We start from the raw sequence: 14318 nt of genomic DNA, 5'->3' as shown, positions 1-14318 counted from the left end.
ACAGGGAAGACCTCAAGTCAGAATCCATGGAGTAGCAATCAAAGTCCTGGGCAGGAAAAGCCCAGATTGGCAGTGGATTAGATGCCCCAGAGGAAGGATTCAGTGAGATTGAAGACAAAACAAAAAAAAAAAATCTGAGAAAATTAAAACAAACAGAAAAAAGCCTGGAACAAGGTGCACCATCCTGGGGTGGGGCCAGGCAGGCCGCCCCCTGCTCAGGGGACGCGGGTCCCAGCAGAGAAGGCAGGAAGTGAGCAGAACACACACTTGATGAAAACCGTGAAGCCAAGACTCGAAGCAGGTCAGTGACCCCAGGGGGCAAACACAGAGAAAGCCACATGAAAGCCATCCAAATAAAGTCCCGGACGCCAGTGACAGGGAAAATCTCAAGCACCACGAGGTCGAGACTCTGGCCCCAGCGCTCTTGCGAGAAGCCAGTCAAAGGACAAAGCTGTGGTGCAAAACCTCGTGAGGCAGGGATACCTCCAAACCGAAGCTTCTCAGGCCGCGAGAGCTGGGCGTGTGTCCCGAGGGGGCCGAGCCCGGTGCCCAGAGTGCAGGAGGAGGAGGAGGAGGACGGCTCACATGCAAACCTGCATCCACACCAAGAAAGGACGCAGACCCGAACACCTGAAAGCAGAGTTGGTGGCGTGCTCACTGCCGGGGAGCGCAGTGCAGTGAAGAAGAACATGAGAACGGCTCCAGGCCAGGGGCGGGGCCTCGATTCAACCTGCTCACTCTCACAGAGGGGCAGGAGAAGAGGAGAGCATGAAAAAGAATGAATGGGACAATCAGAAAACGGGCAGCAAGACAGTAGATTTAATACCCGAAGATACACTGAGTGTGAAGGGTCTAGAGGTGTCAAGGTCAAGGCTGAGATGCAGAACGGAAGATGCTGCCCATGGAGGTCACTCCAAACCTACACACAGAGACATAGGACAGGTGGCAAAGCACACAGCCTGAGAGCACAAAGGGCAAGGCCACTGGAATACAGAGGCTGACCCTTCCTCTCCCGGAGCAGAGAACCGAAGGTGCTGGGGACGGGGAAAGGATTCCACAGCCCGGGTCGGGCATTCCCAGACTCTGCCCTTGGTGCTCGCAGACCGTCTGCCCCAAGGAAGCAGAGACCCAGAGGACCTGGATCCCCCCATCGACCTGCCCACAGACCCGCAGGACGTCCTGCCCAGCAGGGGAGCGGGCCTTCCTTCAGGCGCTCAGGGAGGACCTCCAGGGCAGGCCACAGCGGCATGACCTCGGGACCAGGGCAGTGCGTTCGCTTACCACAGTGGCATTCACCTGGACATCCACGATAGGAAGATCCTGGGTAGTACTCAAGTACCCCGAGTTCAAACAGTACACCTCTAAATACCAGTGGGTCAGAGGAGAAACCACAGGTAAACTGAAAATGAGACGCCACGCCAGAACGTTTATGAGACCATGCTCACAGGGAAATCCTCAGCTTTCCGCCATTCTCATCACATAGTTCTAAAATCAATAGAGCTTCTACCTTTAGAAGCCAGGGGGGAAAATACCTGGAGAGCGTAGAAGGAAGTAAATAAGAAAGAGAAGGATCGATACAACAGAAATGGAGACGACCAACGCAACCCAAAGCCGGCTCTTGGAAACCACAAGCCAATAAAATCATAACTAGTTCCACAGATTAATTTTTAAAGGAAGACGATACAAATGACATTCCTGCATCACACAGCAGTGTTTTGGTCAAGGTGGCCTGCATGTACGAGGGTGGCCCAAGGCCTTGCATGGCCTGATGACGCTGCGGCACTTTTGTTTTTTTTGGTACCGGGGATTGAACCCAGGGGCACTCGACCACTGAGCCCCATCCCAGCCCTATTCTGTATTTTATTTAGAGACAGGGTCTCTAAATTGAGTTGCTTAGTGCCTTGCTTTTGCTGAGGCTGGCTGTGAACTCCTGCCTTAGCCACGGGAGCCACTGGGATCACAGGTGAGAGCCACCACGGCCGGCACGCTGCAGCATCTTAATGAGCTTGCTCTGGTGTTTGTGCAACAGAATCACCCAATGTCACATTTCTCAGGATGTCCCCCAGGTCAGGCGACTAATGACAGCACTGATGTCCCGATGAGCGGGGATTTCACTAAAACCTACAGACAGGAGAAGGACGACAAGGTCATATTTCAACCTTCATCTGCCAATAAATTCTGAGGCAGCTGAACAGAAACAGCCTGGGGACACCCAGCACTGGGAGGACGTGCAGTGGCCCCACACTTTGAAAGATCCTGCGGAATGTGCTCACGGAGAGGGCACCGCTCCACGTACCCAAGCAAGCCTGCTCGTGGGCATTTACCAAGTGCCCCAGGAAGGCTTGCCTGGAGCGCCCAGGGCAGCTTTGTTCCCAAAGCCCCCAGGAGGAAGTAGTGTGAACGTCCATCCGAGAACGAAGGGAGAACACGCTTGGCGCATCCCACAGCGTGGAAAACTACTCAGCAACAAAAAAAGTGAACCGTCTGTGCTCACTGTAGCCAGGAGGGGTCTCAAAACCACGCGGAGTCCAAAAAGAGGGCAGATTCGTAGCAGTGCCTCTCATCTGAAGCTCCCAAGACCAACCTAACGATGGCATCCAAACACAGGCCAGGTGGCGACTGAGATGATCGGGGCAGGGCACAGAGAACCTTTCCAGGTGGTGTCCACATTCTGCATTCTGATTTTGGTGACAGGAGACACGGACATACAAAGTTTTAAAAACTCATCAAACTATGCACTTAAATGGGGCCATTTTATTACGCATCACCAGTACATAAATAAAAGTGATTTAAAAACCTAAAAGGAAATGGAGTTGTAACGAAATACCACGGCTGACTGGCTGAGGCACCCTGAGAAGCCCTATGGGTCGGAAGCCTGCCTTTGCCGCCCGTGGACAATGGGGGACAGGCACCAGGCTCCTGGAGATACAGGGGAATGTCACCTGGCACCTGCTGAGTCCTCAGGGTCAGGGTAGGGACTTGGATGGGCCGTCTCCACAGCAGTAGAGGGTCTCAGATTCTGTGACAGCATCAGACGGCACATGCACACACTTAAGTAGTTTATCTCCAGCTTTCTTTTTCCTTTTGATTTAAAAAATGATAGCAGGGCCTTACCAGACAGTTGCTTGACGGCCACTGGTCTCACTTTGTAGGGAGTTCTGCAAAAGAGATGACAGTTACACTGAGAAGCCGTCAGGGCGCTGCTCATCTGCTATGAGAGATAAGCACCTAGAGCGCTGGGATCCGCAGATTAGGGCTTTGTGTGTGCTCAAAAAGGAACCCAGGGCCTTGTGCACCCTAAGCCCAGGCTCCACCGCTGAGCTACATCCCAGACCCATCGCTGTTTTTTAAAATGAGGTTCTTTGGCTGTTCCAACCACCTCATACAGATAAATTCTGAACATTTTAAGTATATATTCAGGTGATCAACTTTCTTTATAATGTTCATTTTTGGTCATTGAAACAAACGTGATCATCGCAACCACTACTGATGGGGGATGCAGTTCCAAGTTGGGACGCCATTGCCTGAACCCCCCAGCGCCTGGTCGAGGCAGGCAGGCTCCCTCCTGTCTGCACAGCGGGATCTCTGAGCAACGGTACCCCACGTGGACAAGACTGACCGTACCAGCTCCATGGTGATGTCACCCCGGTGATCACGAGACCCAGAGAGGCTGGGCAGACGACATCGGCAGTACATGTGACAGATGACAGTGTACTGTCACCGTCGCAGGGACGTTTAACCAAGGGCTGGGAAAGGACCTGCAGCCAGTGGACACTAGGCAAAGAACAGACTCCAGCCAGGAGGGACTGGAAAAGCACACTAAGGAGCCGGCCCCGGGAGAGGCCATTTTTACCCAGCAGTTTAGCAGCATTTAAACCTGATGGCAGGAGGCTGAAGGGGCCTGGGAACAGCGGGTGGGTGTCATGGCGTGACCTCGACAAGCAGCCCAGTGGCACAGATGAGACTGTGCCATCCTCGCCTGGCAAGAGAGCCGAGGCACCACGGGTCTAGATTAAACGTCCTACCCGGGACTGGCAGATGTCACCTGTAACGTCACTCATTGCTTGTTCATTCGTTTCCTGCCCACGCAGTCAGTGACGTCAGGGACCCAGAGGCCCCCCCAGGCACTGACACTGCAGGTCAGACGAGGCTGACAGGCAGGTGCTACCACGCAGGGCTCAGTACCCTGCCTCCAGGGGAGGAGGACACATGCACGTCCAGCAGTCTGAACACAGGCAACCCCAGCCCCCAGGCCACGTTGAAGTCCTCACCCCAAGGTGACAGTGACAGGAGGTGGGGACTCTGGGAGGTCACCGGGTTGGGTGAAGTCATGAGGAAGGAGCCTCACGGATGGCATTTCGTCCTCCTAAGTGGACAAAGGGAACTGAAGCCCCTCTCTGAGCCATGTGAGGAGCAGAAAACAAGAAGGCTGCTGTCGGGGAGCCTCCTGGCCTCCCCGTGGCCACACTGGACCCCATCTAGGCTCCCTGCCTACTGCCTGAGCTGCGCGGCTGGTCTGTCACAGTGACACTCGGCGTCTCGTGCAGCTGTTATTGACTGCAGGGGTCCATCAGGTCACCGTCACAGACAGCAAGGTCACTGTCACACAGAGCCACCTCACTTCTGGGAGAGGACAGCACAGAAAACGAGGGTCACGGCTCCAAGCTGCAGCGTGAGCAGCACCTGGCCTGATGCCGGTGTGGCGAGGCCAGCCTTCAGTGTCAGCACCCGAGGAGCATGCAGTGCTGGCACTCTGCGTGGGCACAAGAGCGGGTCCCCTTCCAGAGGTGAGTCCACACCTGCACGTCTCCCAGCCTCGGGAGGCCTCTCCAAAGGCGGGGCTCCTTCCTCAGCAGAGACTGTGTCCTAAATGCTGTCTGGCCCAGGTCAGATAGCAGGGTCTGCAGAACCCACATGGGCTTGAAGAGAGGTCCAAGTTGGGGGCCAGGGCCGGCCCATGTGGAGTCCCTGGGTCAGCACTGCTCAGGGCTGGAGGATGGGAGTGAAGGGGCCGTGAGGAGAGGGGTGGCGGCCTCTGCTGCCCTCCCCTCCTTCCCCCTGTTTTCTGCTCCTGCAGCTCTCTGCTGTGAGTGGCACTCAGCGTGGGCAACGTGGTCAGGGGAGCCTGGGTCCTAGTGGACACAGGAAGGGCTTCCTCTGCCCTCCCCTGAGAGGGAGCAAAGGCTTTTCTTTCCTCCTGGTCCTTCTTCTTGGCCCCTAAAATCAATGCTGGAGGTGGCAGGGGTGGTGACCTCGACCAGGAGAGAAGAGCCCAGGGCTGAGGTGGGTGACTGCACTTTGGTGGGGCTGGGACAGAGCAGGAGGGGCATCTCTGGGCAGGATGCTGAGGATGCCCCATGGCCCTGATGTGCGGCAGGCTTGTCCAGACCCTCTGTGGCTGCAGTGCCCTGCTCAAGCACCCCACCGGCTTGGGTGAGCTGAGCAACGAGAACAACGGGCCAGTCGCAAAGGCGAAGGCGGGTGTGGACCTGGACACGGAGACTCGGGCAGCTGTGGACCTCCCAGGCGCTGGGGCCAGGCTCCCAGGGCTGCGTTTCTTGCCACTGGGGATTATCTTGACTGCTGGTTCCCTGATCCTCTCACAGAAGCGATACTTTGAGCCAGCTGCAGCGCCTCTGGGCTGGAGAAGCTCCTGGTTCTGGGTCAAGCCTCATCCTCATCCTTCCCCAGCAACAGGGGAAGCCACTCCCTCTCTGGAGCATAAGCTTGCCTTGAGCTTCTGTGGTGTGTGAGCTGGAGGAAGAGGCCTGGAGCCAGCCCAGAACCCAGAGGCATCTACCCCAGCAGTGGGAGGGCCACTGGGCTACCCTGCATGTGTGGCAGACAGCTGTGTTGCTCACAGGTGGCTGACCCCAGAGCCAGCAGGAGCGCCTGCGTTCTGTCTGTGTGGGCTGCTCTGCCCTCCCTCTCCATCAGCTCTCGCCCGCCCTGATGTCTCTGCACGCGATGCCAGCGTCTGTTCTCCTTTGCCAAGGGGCTGGAGGCCGCAGTGACAGAAACAGAGGGGGGCCGAGAGCAAGAGGACCCCTCCCTGGGGGGAGAGCTCTGGGGTTGTCCAGCTGGAGTAAGGATGTGTCTTTATGTTTCTGTTGGTCGTTAGGAATCCAGGGTGGCTCGGGAGTCAGTCTGCTTTCTTGCCAGCTCCAAACAAGCCAATCATCCTGGGGTCCTGCAGCTGGCCTGTGGCTGCGGGGTGATGGCACACGCTGCTCCGCAGGCTCCCAGCAGCTGGATTCCCAGCCACAGGAAGGGTGGGCTCTGGACCAGCAGAGGGGGAGGAACACAGAGGGAGCACAGAGCAGGGAAGTGCAGGGATGTAGGCAGAGGGGAGGGGCCCGCTGGGCTGGGGCCAAGGACATGAAGGTGGACTGGGGCCAGTGTTCCCAATGCAAGGTCTGGACCGCACTCCAGGTCTCCAGGAACTCTGTGCTGAGAGCCAGCAGGTGGGGGCTGAGTTTGGGGCTGAGTTTTCTGGAAAGCAGGACTGGAGTCGGGGTCCTCGATGGGGAGCAGAGGACGCTCCCTCCATGAGACCCGGGGTCTGAGCTGGCCACACACTCTGGAGGAAGGCCTCGGGGAGGACCAGGAGACCACGGTCTAGGGGTGGGGACGGAGACAGAGAGGGCCAAGGAGCATTCAGCTGCAGGGACAGTGCAGCGGGACCACCCCCTGATGGGGATGGAGGTGGGTCAGGAGCTCTGGGGATCTGGAGAAGATCTCGCGAGAAGCCCCCGTGAACATGCAGCTCGAAGAATCCAGGTGTGTGGACACCAGGCACCTGAGCAGACTCCCTGCCCGAGGTGGTGCCTCAGCCCGAGGCTGCGGAGACCAGGAGGAGACTGCGTCCGGTGACGGCAGGGTCCTCACACTGCAGCATCTCTGTCTCCATCTGCATTAGAAAGGCATTTATCCAGATCCCGTGAGCAGAGCCGAGCGAGCGGAGCCGGGCCGAGCACTTGTTCAGAGTGGAGGCTCTGGAGGGCTTTTTTCTCGTGTGTCTGATGCTTTCCTCTTCAGGAGGCCCCAGGGCCAGGGGGCAGGCTGGCCCAGGTGTGCTGCCCCTATGTCCTGTGCCGTCCACCTGCCTCTGCAGACACCTGCTTGAGCTCAGTGCAGTTGGCTTGCACTGCGAGACCCCCGCCACTGGGGTGACTTCAGGCCTGAGGGGGTCAGGGTGTCGGGGTCAGGGGTCGCTCGGCAGCCCTCCCCTGGGAGGGGATCTGGGCAGGTGGGCTGCAGCCGAGATGTGTGTGCCCGGCTGGGGTCTTTGGGGAGTCCGTTAGTGGGTGGCTCTGGGGAGTCTTGAAGCTGAGAGTCAAAGCAAGAGGAGTGACCAGAGACTGTCCTCCAGACAGGAGAGCTGATGGGCATGGCTGGATGGAGGAGGCCTGGCTGAGGCCTTGAGGTGACGGGGACAGTGCTGGCCATGTCCACTGAGACCCTGCTGACCAGGATGCCGGACACTCAGGTCCACATGCCTGCGGGGGCCCGTGGGGCCCGGATGGAGAGCTCAGCCCACCCTGTCACTGGAGCCCAGTATCTTGACACTGTCATGGTGTGCAAGGGCCTGCCTGGTGTGTGCTTCCTGTGTGGGCTCAGAGCTGCCCATGGACAACTGGGCTAGACGCTGATGACCAGACCAACAGGCTCCGTAACCTGTAATGAGTCCCTGGAGGCTGCTCAGTGAGGAGCAGGGGACCAGAGCCGGCCCTGAGGGGCAGCCTGCACCAACGGCTCACCAACTCACCCCACCCCCGGAGAGAGCAGGGTGTGGACTTTGCCTTGCTCGGTGGCCAATGAGGTGCAGATGACTGGGGACTTCCAGGCTACCTGGAGAAGGGACCTGTCACTGGCTTGAGGGTTCCTGCTCCGTGTCCTCCTTGGGCCACGTTCTGCAGATTTTCACAGAGGCACGGTAGGCGACTGCTCCTCACTCTCTAGGCCCAAGCCACCTCTCCCTTCTGTGCCCAGAACGTTCCAGCATTGCCCGGAGTAGGTCAGTCCCCAGGGTCTCGAGGACCTTCCTAGAGCCACTCCTGAGTCAGTGCAGGGACCCCAGGGCCTGGCACTGCCACTTAGTGCTGACATGAGCCTCCGTTTCCGATCTGCACACCCCTCCTCACAGGCTCCGGTCGGGGAGGAAACACGGATTCATGCAAGAAAACAAGAGAATCCCCCCACCCCGTCCCCGTCCCGCTCCCTCCCACCCTCCCACCCTGCAGAGAGTTCAGGCTTCCCCCCGCGGCAGTCAGTTAAAACCGCGGCTCACGTGGTGCGGCCGGGTCAGGAGTGAGCTGCAGACCAGCCGAGCCGCCCCTTACCGTTCTGAATTTGCCGGCATGGTGGGGTCGATGGAGACCATGGCGTCGTCTGTGGTCAGGAGGGAGATGGTTGTGTTCCTGAAAGACACCCCCGTCAGCCTTTCCCCCAGAGTCACGCACCTGCCCGCTGCCCCCACGCACAGATGCAGAAAGAACCAGGACACAAGGAGAGGAGGGGCAGGCGACCCAAGGGCAGCTGGCGAGGGCCAAGGGGCGGCAGGTGGTCCTCGACACGTTGACCCACCCCGGATGAAGCTGGTGGCTGAGTGCAACCTGAGGGCGGGAGAGTCCTAAATAATTTAGAAGAGGAACTGGAGCGCGTCTGACTTACAGAGACAGGGACTGGAAAACCACGGGTCGAAGATCTGACATGTGGTCTGCACGGACCTGCAGGTCCGCAGAGGAGGGCTTGGGCTCACCCTCCTACCCCAGGTCCATCTGAACTGCACAGAGCTCACCCACCAGTCTAATATGGCTACGGGGAGTCTCCTCCAGCCTCCCACTCAGAGCTGTGTTACCACCACCAAGTTACTGAGGCTCTCTGCTCCAGCTGTGAATTTTTAAATCCCAGGCAATGAAGGTGCCAGAGGTGCCGTGAATACCAGAGCTGTGATGAATGATGACGTGCACACATTTCTCAGCACAGTGCTTAGTACACGGTACCCCAAGATACCCCCAACGGTGAGCTGTTTTTGCTCCCAGGAACGGCCATCTGCCACAGTTTCAGGCCCAGGACCTCATGGAGTCTCCCTCTCCTTACCTGTGCAAAGCTCCCACTGTCCTCCTGACCCCTCTCCTTTACCCTGACCCTAACTTGAGGGTTACTCTCTCAGCACCACTCCTGATGGCCCTTTATGATCAGAAAGGTGGGGTGCAGGCCGAGCATCTCTTACTAACGCGGGAGACCACAGCATTTGGATTTTGGATTTGGTTGGATTTCGTGAAGCCTGTGTCTACGTAATGCGCTATGCTGGGGACAGGACCCAAGTCTCAACAGGAATCCACGTGCTTCCCCATAGGCAGCCTGAAGACACTGCAGTACAGTGTTTCTAGTGTCCCTGTGTGTCACTGCGGCCTCACAGTGGCACTCAAAGCAGTTTAGGTTTTGGAGAACTAGGATTTCAGATTTTTGGATCAGAGATGGTCAACCCATAATTAGAAATTCACTAGCTTGTTGTATGAACTTGATTAAGGAAAATAACTCCTAGGGAATCCCAAGGACTCTGTGTCCCTCCACGTGGTGTGGACTGTCCGGAGTGAGATGAGCTGCCGCTCACCCTTCTGAACCGGTTCTGAATTCAGACTTTCCTGCAACGGTCAACGTAGAAAACCACGGACCTGTGTTCTCTTCTTAATTGACTGCTGCAGGAAAGTCTGAATTCCACGCAGGGATGGGGGTGCGGGCGGGACTAGGAAGGAGGAGGGTTGTCTTGTTCTCTTGCAGGGACCTTCTTTCCCCCTCAGGAGGAGCACTGTGCTGAATGTTGACCCCTGGGACAGAAAGGCCACCTGGGAGGGTGAGGGGCTGGGAACCCCCCCACACCCTCCTTTCTCCCACAGCAGGTGAACAACGGAAGGGAAACCAGCCTGGGGAGGGCACTGGTGCCTCGTCTGGTCCAGTGGCACTCCTCTCCACGTGGACACAGCCAGCACCTGCTGGGGCGGTGGCCGAGGTGTGCCCGGCCTCTGTGGGGCTTGGCTGGCTGACTTGGAAGAGCGGCCGTGCGGGGGCTGCCCGTCCAAGCCCCCTGGCAGCACTCACCGCGGCAGGCCCGTGGCGATGCAGAACAGGTCCATGATGTCGCTCGAGTTGCAGTACTTGCTGAAAACCACCTACAAAACAGAGAAGCCCGGGCGGTGAGGCACGGCGGGCAGCCGGTTTCCATGGCGACGTCAGATTCCCTGTGCTTCCTCTCTGTTCTGACCTGAGGCTTATTTTAAAAAGAAAAACCTTGATGCCGGGCTCTGGGATGTCCCACGCATGTCTCCTGTCTTGGGTGACTCATACAGGTTGTGGAAACTTGGCTCTTTTGTTGGGGCGTGAAAGATAAGGGACCCTGCCTGCGGCCAGTGACCTCGCCAACGCCTGGTACAGAATCAGTGCCCGCGAGGCTCAGAGCTGCTGCATCCCAGCGAGTCTCCAATTATCTCGTGGGTCTCTGACATTAAAAAAGCAAATTTAAGCTCATTAACTTTAAAAAGATTGCCTTTTCAGATCTGGGGAACCGAGGGACTGAGACTGAATGACTAAATCAAAGAGGGGGGATCAGAATCTCAACAAAGCAGCTGGGAATAGTTGGTGTAAAACATGAATTGCATGTAAGATTACAGCACACACCGCCTGTGCTAGGCTGGGAGGAGCAAAACCCCAGTGTACATTGGTATTTCTTGTCCAGCAGGTCCAGACTGAGTTTTGGTCCTGCGCAACCCTCTTGGGGAGGGGGGATTTCAACTACAGCAGTGCCTTCCCTTATCCATGATGTCACCTTCCAGTTACCTGTGGTCAACCAGGGTCTGCAATTATTAAATGGAAAATTCCAGGAATAAACAGTTCATAAGTTTTAGATTACATGCTTCATCCTGCCTACCACAGGTATCATCTCTCTGTGTAGAGTATCCACACAGTATGCACTATCTGCCTGTTATCACCTGGCTGTCTTGCTTATCAGGCTGATATGGAGGCATCACAGTGTTTGTGTGCAAGTGACCCTTGTTTTACGTGATGCAGTAATTGCTGTATTTTTTAGTTGCTAATCTCTGTCTGTGCCTAATTTATAAATTAAACTTTATCATAGTTATATATGTGTGTACAGGAAAAAAGGTATCTACAGGTGACCCCTCCAGCTCTTGGCATCCACGGGGGGGTATTGGGAGTGACTCCTCCAGGGACAGTCCACACCAGGCCCCGTTTCCTCATAATGGCTGTGTTCCTTCAACATGTTCCCTGGCTACTGCTGTCCCTGGTCTACTGCTAAACAGCATGAGCCTCCGGGGTTGGGTGAGGAGCAAGCCTGAGAAGATGGTTATTTTTTGGTGCCTGTCACATTATTATTATTATTTAGCTTAGTTTGCTTTTCCTTTTCTTGGAAACAGATATGGAAAACAGACTTTCCTCCCTAAACAGTCTTCCTATGGCCAGTGACACTTCCTGAGTGCCACTAGTCCAGTAGCAATAAGGCAAAGAGCACATCCGCTCACACCTGTGTCCACCCTCGGAGCTGCACCACCAGTACTGCTGGTCAGCCCTGGTGCCCAATCTGGCTGCTGGCCCAGCTCAGCCCTGGTCACCCTGGTCCTCTGGCCTCATCTCTGTCCCCTCCCCTAATGGCCACTTTGCCTTGCCAGGCCTGTGCTGGCTCCTCATGCCCACAGGGTACGGGAGGTTTTAGGGTGTGTTCCCTGTAGCCTGTGTCCTGGCTAAGCCCTCCCTGTCCCCCAACCCCTGGCTCTTGGTCCTGCCCCTTCTCCTCATGAGTGCCCCAACCTCACTGTCAGAGGAGGCCTGCCTTCACCGGCCCCCAAACCCGGCCTCGTTCCACCGTGCCCGTCTGCCGCATGGCTCAATTCACACCCAGCCTTTCTGCCAGAGCCCAGCAGGGCTGAGTGTGGGGTCCTGGCTGCTTACCCACCAAGATGGGCCAGGTTCTAGCTTTCCCATTTGGTTCTCTGAGCAGCTCCTTCTCCTTGGGCCGATTTACTTTGTGGGCTCACAGACTCCAGTCTGGAAGCTGCAGAAGAGGAGGGCAGGAAGCCTCTTTTTTTGAATATTTGATTTGCCTAAGACTTCTGGAGAAGGGGGACGGGTCCTGCAGAGCAAGGCCAACTCAGAGGGTGTCCAGTCAACAGCTGCTGAGGGCTGGCTATGCTGGGCCTATTTGAAGGATTGATCTGGTTTTAAAACCATCTCCCAATAGGATAGGGTCTACCATTACTCAGAACAGTGCTGCTGCTCCGGGCGAGCCCAGCTCTGGGATTCCCACACAGCGGGTCCAGGTGGGGCCCCAGGAACCACACAGATTTATGATAGAGGACTACAAGTGAAATCCAAAGGAAGAGCCTTGATTTTTCTAAGCTTGGCTTCCTGGCCTAGGACAGCGTACAATGCAGGCTTTTAAAAGTCTAATCATGAAGTCTCCCAACAAATCAAACTCAAAAGACGTCACTGGGGCACCCAACACCCCCGCCACCTCTGTGCAACACTTCCGCCACCTAGCCAGCCCAGCCCCACTGTTACTGAGAATGGTGCTTCTTTGAGGCTCTTCTGGACAAAAGGCGGGAGGTTGCAAGGAAATTTGGAATAGGCAAGAATGATTTCACTGGCGGCCTCCAGGGGAGAAGGATCCCTGTCTCTGGTACATCCCTCCTCCTCCTCCTCTACCCCAGGAAGGGTTTGGTTTCCATGGCTCTTCTTACCAGTTCCCTCATTCAATTAAGGAGCCAAGGGAAGATCTGTGACATGGGGTCATTACATATCTTTTGTCCTTGTGAATTAGCCTGCAGCAGGGCCAAGGGAGACTGAGCAGGAAGCTCACAGGAGCCCCGAGGAGGATGGGGCTGTGTCAGGGAAGCACCCAGCCTCAACCAGCTGTTACCAACTGGGACCCCTGCCCGCCACCGCTCATGGCCCCAGAAGGCCCCAGGGCTGCGTGTCAGGAGGCACAGGGATGCACAGCCACATGCTTCTGTAAACCTTCTGTCCTTCATCCAGAAACAGAGAACGAACACACACACACACACACACACACACACACACACACACACACACAGAGCTAATGAGCTGAAATGTAAGCAGGAGACACGGAGGCACCAAGAATTTGCTGTAGCCATCCAGCTTGGGGGCATATCAGTGCTGGAGGTCATAAGCAAGCGTGGCAAGTCACCCCGAACCTTCCATGTGGTTTGATTGGCATGCTGTGATGCTAGAATGAGATGGGAGATAAATGAGAAGACAGAGCCCTGCTCTGGGCTGGATATTGATCCTTTTCCATGTTCAGCTGAGCCCTCTGTGAGTTGGGGAACTGCGGTGTCTGGGAGCCTTGGGATGCTGCGGATCCTGTACTCGCCGGGCATCAACCACAAGCCAAGCGCCACTTGAAAGTGGGGACACAGGAAACTGAGGCACACAGAGATGCACGAGCTGCCCAGGCCCAGCCAGCTAGGGGTGCGTGAGGATGGCTTCCCAGGCCAGGGCTGGAGCTGGCGCACCCCCAGCAGGGTGTCTGCCGACCCCCAGGGGCTGCCTGAGGATGCACTTCACTCAGCCCAGCCTCCCTCTGGAACCGTGTCAGGTGGTGGATTTGGGGTTGAAGCTCTGCCCTTAACATCACCCCTTCACCTGCTGTCTCCTCCTGCACCTAGGGGCAAGGAGCCTCAGTTCACCAATCCGTAAACAACTGCAGTATTAGTATCACCTGCCTCTCAGGGCGGGGAGCAAGAGTGCAGGGGGCATGTGAGAGAATTACTCAGCCAGACAGGGTGGTGCACACCTCCGATCCCAGCTACTCGGAGGCCAAAGCAGGAGGACCACAAGTTCAAGGCCAGCCTCAGCAACTTAGACCCTATCTCAAAATTAAAAAATACAAAGGGCTCGGGATGCAGCTTGGTGGTAGAGCACCCCTGGGTTCAATCCCTAGGACAACAGAAAAAAATGACTCAAAACCCATCGGATTGAATACAAAATTCAACTTCATGAATGTTGACTGGCCAGGTGGCTTTGAAGTCTTGCAGTCTCCAAGTGGCCAAGTGCCCGCGGTGATCTTCACCACCTGACTATTTTAGTGGGAGGCCACTCCCACCTGCTGGTCTCCTGCGCTGGGGAGCAATGGTGTGTGGCTCAGCTCCTCTGTTCCCAGTGCTTGTCCGGGAGAAGTTGCCCCCTTGCCCTTGGGAAGGCAGGAGAGGCCCCCCGGGGGCATGCTCACAGTCAGGGTCCTGTGGCAGTCAGTCCAGGGCAAGAAGAGTGGCTGTGGCTGAGCG

The 14318-nt window shown here is 56.6% G+C and overlaps 1 protein-coding gene across 6 annotated transcripts in view; it reads right to left on the bottom strand.

The window, feature by feature from the left end:
- Nucleotides 1-12015, bottom strand: part of Pde9a (phosphodiesterase 9A) — a 59989-nt gene extending 47974 nt beyond the window's left edge. For all 6 annotated transcript variants that reach the window (XM_040287078.2, XM_040287079.2, XM_013357812.4 and 3 more), the window contains exons 1-4: nucleotides 11968-12015; nucleotides 10105-10175; nucleotides 8343-8420; nucleotides 3115-3158 (exon numbers count right to left, since the gene is read on the bottom strand). In XM_040287078.2, coding sequence (XP_040143012.2) covers nucleotides 3115-3158; nucleotides 8343-8420; nucleotides 10105-10175; nucleotides 11968-12000 — 226 coding nt within the window. In that variant the 5' untranslated portion in view covers nucleotides 12001-12015. The remainder of the gene's footprint in view (nucleotides 1-3114; nucleotides 3159-8342; nucleotides 8421-10104; nucleotides 10176-11967) is intronic.
- Between the last annotated feature and the right edge of the window lie 2303 nt (nucleotides 12016-14318).

This window comes from Ictidomys tridecemlineatus, chromosome 3, assembly GCF_052094955.1.
Source record: "Ictidomys tridecemlineatus isolate mIctTri1 chromosome 3, mIctTri1.hap1, whole genome shotgun sequence".
Taxonomy (NCBI): Eukaryota; Metazoa; Chordata; class Mammalia; order Rodentia; family Sciuridae; genus Ictidomys; species Ictidomys tridecemlineatus.
The sequence above is the reverse complement of the archived record's forward strand: the minus strand, read 5'-3'. Positions and strand labels throughout refer to the sequence as shown.